At 46.2% G+C, this 5,307-nt stretch overlaps 1 protein-coding gene across 1 annotated transcript in view; it reads left to right on the forward strand.

The window, feature by feature from the left end:
- Positions 1-5,307, forward strand: part of PARN (poly(A)-specific ribonuclease) — a 169,363-nt gene that overhangs the window by 144,878 nt on the left and 19,178 nt on the right. Inside the window, exon 22 of the mRNA XM_006867239.1 lies at positions 2,512-2,701. Coding sequence (XP_006867301.1) covers positions 2,512-2,701 — 190 coding nt within the window. The remainder of the gene's footprint in view (positions 1-2,511; positions 2,702-5,307) is intronic.

Below are 5,307 nucleotides of genomic sequence, written 5' to 3' on the forward strand. Positions count from 1 at the left end.
TCTATGCACAATGGAACAAAACACTTGCCTGATTCTGCGGCAACCTCACAATTGTTGTTACAACCACTTTGCCAGTCCATCTTGATGGGGGTCTCCCTCTTTTTCTCCAACCCTTCACTTTACCAAACGTGATATCCTTCTCCAGTGACTGGTCATTCCTGATAGTATGTCCAAAGTGTGGGAGATGCAGTCTGGCCATCCTGGCTTCCAAGGAGCATTCTGGCTGTACTTCTCCCAACACAGATGTGTTTGTTCTTCTGGCAGTCCATGGTACTTTTCATATTCTTCTCCAACACCATAACTCAAATGTATCAATTCTTCTACTGTTTTCCTCATTCACTGTCCAATTTTTACATGCATATGAGGTTACTGAAAATACCATGACTTAAGCCAGGCACACCTTAGCCCTCAAACTAGCATCTTTGGTCTTGAATGCTTTAAAGCAATCTTGTGCCGTAGATTTGCCTAATGCAATACATCGTTTGAGTTCTTGACTGCTGCTTCCATGAGTGTTGATGGTGGATTTGAGCAAAATGAAGTCTTTGCCAACTTCAGCCTTTTGTCCATTTATATGAATTGTGTTTATCGGTCCAGTATTTTTGACATGACACAACCTTTATTTCAAAAAGAGGGATAGATATAATAGTACATAGTCTAATCAAAATATTTAAAAAATAGGTTTGAGTTTGAGAAATATAAGGAAGAACATTTATTTCCCCTTTAAAATTAAAAAATCACAATGGGTTGGAACCTACTGAACGGCACTTAACAACAACAAATCAGTGTTTATGTAACACAGCACCAGCGTCTGACCATAGCAAAGACTTTAGAAACGGACATTGTGTGAAGCAGCGCTGCGCTGAGTAGTTTAGGCAGATCTGTCCCACTGAATGTGGAGATTTAAATGCATCAGGGATCAGATGTGTGGAGCATCTGCCTCTCACATACTTACTTGTTGCTTCCTCTGCTTCGAGGTCTGGAATATCCTATACCCCGGCATCCACTTCTGAGGTGCTCAGCCTGCATGCTTGTCCCTGCTTGGTGTGTTCTGCGCATTCACTCATGCAGTATTTGTTGGGAGCTGCGCTGTAGCCCAGGAGCCCTGGTAGCGCAGTGAGATGCGTGTTGAGCTGCTAAACACAAGGCTCCACAGTGTGAAGCCACCAGTGGCTCCGCGGGAGAAAGATGAGGCTTTGTGCATCTGTAAAGATTTACAGCCTTGGAAACTCTTTAAGGATCACTGTGAGTAAGAACCGACTGTACCCAGGAGCCCTGGTGGCGCGATAGTTAAGCACATTGTAGCTAACCAAAACGTCAATGGTTCTACTGTATCAGCAGCTCTGCAGGGTAAAAGACCCAGCAATCTTTATAGCCTGGGAAACGAGGAGCAGTTCTGCTTTGTTCTGTAAGGCCAGAATTGACTAGACGACACATAACAATTAGGTACCAAGAGCACTGCGAGAACTCAAAGGGAAACTCACTGCCATCGAGACGGTTCTGGCTAAGGTGACCCTCTATAGGGCTCCAAGGCTGCAAATGTATACAGGAGCAGGTAGCCTGATTTTTCTCCCAAGGAGCAACTGGTGGGTTTGAACTGCCAACCTTGCAGTTAGCAACCCAGCGCTTGTCCTCCAGCGCTATCAGGGCTCCTTTAAAAGCTCTGCTAGGTGCGGCTAATTCCTGTGTGTTTTTGTTGTCATGGTGCCTCTGCAGTTCCCCAGGTACCAAGAGCACCTTTGGCAGCATGGCCAGGCTGTCTCCTGTCTCCATCCATTCTGGGCGGAGGACACAGGAAGAGTTGGCGGTGATACTGGGCTGGAAGAGGAGCCTTTTGTTGGTCCTCACTCCCATCCACCAGCTGCAGAAGAGGAGGAGGCATGAGACCAGACCCAAACTAGCCTGCCTCTCATCTGCAGTGTGAACATGGAGGGAGTAGCTTCCATTTTTTAAGGACTCTTGCCACATTGCAGACAGTCAGTCTGAAGGCAAAGCAGTCTTTACAAAGGGAAGGGACGAGGCATGTCTTGAGTGGCGAGGCGGGCCCTGGCAGTCGGGTCGGAGCAGCCTGGCTTTGCAACAACACCAGCACTCAGCAGCAGGGCCCAGAGTAGAAGAGCTCTTCCTTCTGCCGTCATTCTCATTTCTGTTCTTAACAGTAAGCACAGGCTTTCCGTTTTTCCCTTTGCTATTTTATTTGCATTTTCCATTGGAACCATCATCAAACCTTTATATACTAAGTTTCGGATCTTTTGAAAATGATGAATACTGTTTTGCTTACATCCGAATGGTTGTTTATAGAGCCTTTGCAAGCAGCAAGGGAACTTGGAGAGCCAGGACTCTCTTCACCAGACTTGGGGGACTTTACAGGGTGTGCCCACCCAAGGTCACCTGGCTTCTGAGTGGCAATTCAAGGATGGAACCTAGACCTGAACCCAGGACTACTTTCCAAAGAGTGCCACCTTTGGGGACAAAGCCAGTCTCTCTTAAAAGGAATCTTTCTTTTCTTTGTAGCCGTCAATACCAGCAGATATGCAGAGAGCTATCGGATCCAGACCTATGCTGAATATGTGGGGAAAAAACACGAAGAGAAACAAATCAAGAGGAAGTGGACAGACGATAGTTGGAAGGAGGTTGAGAGAAAGCGGTTGAACACTCAATGTATATCGTATGCACTTCAAAATCACTATCACCACCACAACAGGTACGCGTTCTCGGCTGTTGGCTTAAAGGGGCAGAATTTTCTCATTTCTTCTTATACAACTGTGATAGTAAATCTGACCTTTGAGGGAAACTTCTTTCCCTCCAAACTTTTCACATAATTTCAGATAATGTCTGAACTGACTGCTACCTTAATCTCTTGTGTTTTAGAGAACACGATATAGACCACGTTCATAAAACCCCTCAAGGCAGGTGGGATGCTTCTTACTCTTTAACTAGGTGCCATTAAGTCACTTCTAACACACGGCGACCCCACATGTGTCAGAGTAGACCTGTACTCTGGGCCCTTTTGGAAGCACATTGTCAGGTGTGCCTTCTGAGTCACTTCTGGGTGGATTTTAATCACCAGCCTTCCAGTTTGCAGCCACGCACATTCACAGTGCCATTCAGGGACTCCTTGTTCTAATTTTGTTGTTAAGTGTTGTCGAGTCTGTTGTGACTTATAGCAAGCCTGTATAGAGTGTGTGAGAGCGGCTGGTGGCTTTGAACTGCAGTTGTCTTACGGCACCTCACCAGGACACCATGGTGTTCTTGTTGTTGTTAAGCTCCGTAGAGTCAGTTCTGACTCGTAGCAACCCTGTAGAGGGTTTCCAAGAACCATTGGTGGGTTTGAACCACCAAACTTGCAGTTAGCAATCCAGTGTTTCCCCTACAGCCCCACAGCAGTATTAAGAAAAATTAAATAAATAAAGGTCATTGCCATCAAGTCAGTTCCCACTCATAGTGACCCCGTAGGACACATAGAACTGTCCCACAGTGTTTGCAAACCCAAGTTGTAATTCCTTACGGAAACAGACTGCCATTTCATTCCCCCATGGAATGACTGGTGGTGCTGGCGGGCTTGAACCTCAGACCTTCCGACCATCAGTCAAGCACTTAACTGGTGTGCCACTGTTGTTGTTGGTAAGTGCTGTCAAGTTGTGTCCGACTCCTAGTGACGCTGTACGGGGTTTTCAAGGAGCATCTGGTAGGTCAGTTTAAACCGTTGACCTTGTGGTTCAGACTGCCCTTGAGGTTCAGCGCTTTATCCCACAACGCCACATCAGGACTCCAGTGTGTACTAGGGATTCTTAATAGGTAATTTGTTCCGATAAATAACCATTTAAACCAAACCCATTGCCATGAAGTCAGATCCTTTTTTAAAAATTCCATGTTTCCGGCCACAGAGTAGAACTTCCCGTAGGGTGTCCATGACTGTAAGTTGCAGGAGCTTTCTGCACATCTGTGTTTCTCTGGAGCAGCTGGTGGGTTTGAACTGCTGGCTTTTCAGTTAGCAGTGGAGTGCTTAAGCACTGTGCCACCAGGGCTCCAAGTGAGCATGTAGTCTCCATAAATCAGCCTAGATGCTTTTACCAGTCCTGAACAGGAGATGCCATCGCCAGGATAGTAGCAGTGTTCTGCAACTCAAGGAGATGGTTTTCCAAAGCCAGATATTACCCTGATGGACATTTTGGTAAACATGTTTTAATTAAAATCTGCAGTTTGGCGTTATTTCAACAGCTGGGAAAATACCATTTTCTGAAATCTTACTTCTCGCCTTTCCTTTGTGTGCGACTAGGATTTTAGCCTTTCTTGAAAGTTGGGTAGTTCCTGAGAATTCTTATTTATTTAGGAAATACTAAAGAATCTATCGAAACTGTACCTTCAGATTTTACATAACTTTCATGTGAAGTTAGTGGATACTGAGAGTATAGCCATTCCTCACTTAATCAGCACATGACTAGCTTCCAAAGACCAGGTCGTTAGGCAAAAATCGGCATTCTGCACAAATGGAGGGCGGGCGGGGAAGTGTCGTGGCTCAGCCAAGTTGACACACAACCTTCATGAACTACCACAGCCAGCATGACTCGCATCTCACACAGACATTCCAAAGTGCATTGCTAATACCCAAAAGAATCAGTAGAAGATATTTTTTCTTGTCATCAATGCGAGATGTTGGATAAGATAGTTGATAGTGAGGAATAACTGAAAGCATGTATATTACATTAGGAAACGGGGAAAGGGAGCTCTGGAGATAAAAAGGAATTCTGATTAACTGCACCTTCTGCAGGCCGCATTGTTTTGTCTGGTGTTCGCAGTAAATGGGCTCTGAAGCGAGTCCTCACCTGAGGAATAGGCCTTGGAGACCACAAGAGCAGAGCAACATGTTAGACAACTAGAAGGCCTAGGATGTAGCCTATACTCTGCCACCACCTAGCTCCTTGGAAAAGTCTTCATTTACGTTTTCCTCCAGTAAATAGCTAAGATCCACGGTGGCACAGTGGGTTAAGCATTGCGTTGTTGACTGAAAGGTCTGCAGTTCAAACCCATGTGTAGGAGAAAGATAAGGCAGTCTGCTCCTGTAGAGTGATAGTCTCAGAGACCCTCGGGGCCACTTCTCCTCTGCTCCTGTAGGGTGACAGTCTCAGAGACCCTCAGGGCCACTTCTCCTCTGTCCTGTAGGGTCACTGTGAGACCCTCGGGGGCACCTCTCCTCTGTCCTGTAGGGTCACTGTGAGACCCTCGGGGGCACCTCTCTGTCCTGTAGGGTCACTGTGAGACCCTCAGGGGCACTTCTCCTCTGTCCTGTAGGGTCACTGTGAGACCCTC

The sequence above is a fragment of the Chrysochloris asiatica genome, unplaced genomic scaffold (assembly GCF_000296735.1).
Source record: "Chrysochloris asiatica unplaced genomic scaffold, ChrAsi1.0 scaffold00102, whole genome shotgun sequence".
NCBI classification, from domain to species: Eukaryota; Metazoa; Chordata; class Mammalia; order Afrosoricida; family Chrysochloridae; genus Chrysochloris; species Chrysochloris asiatica.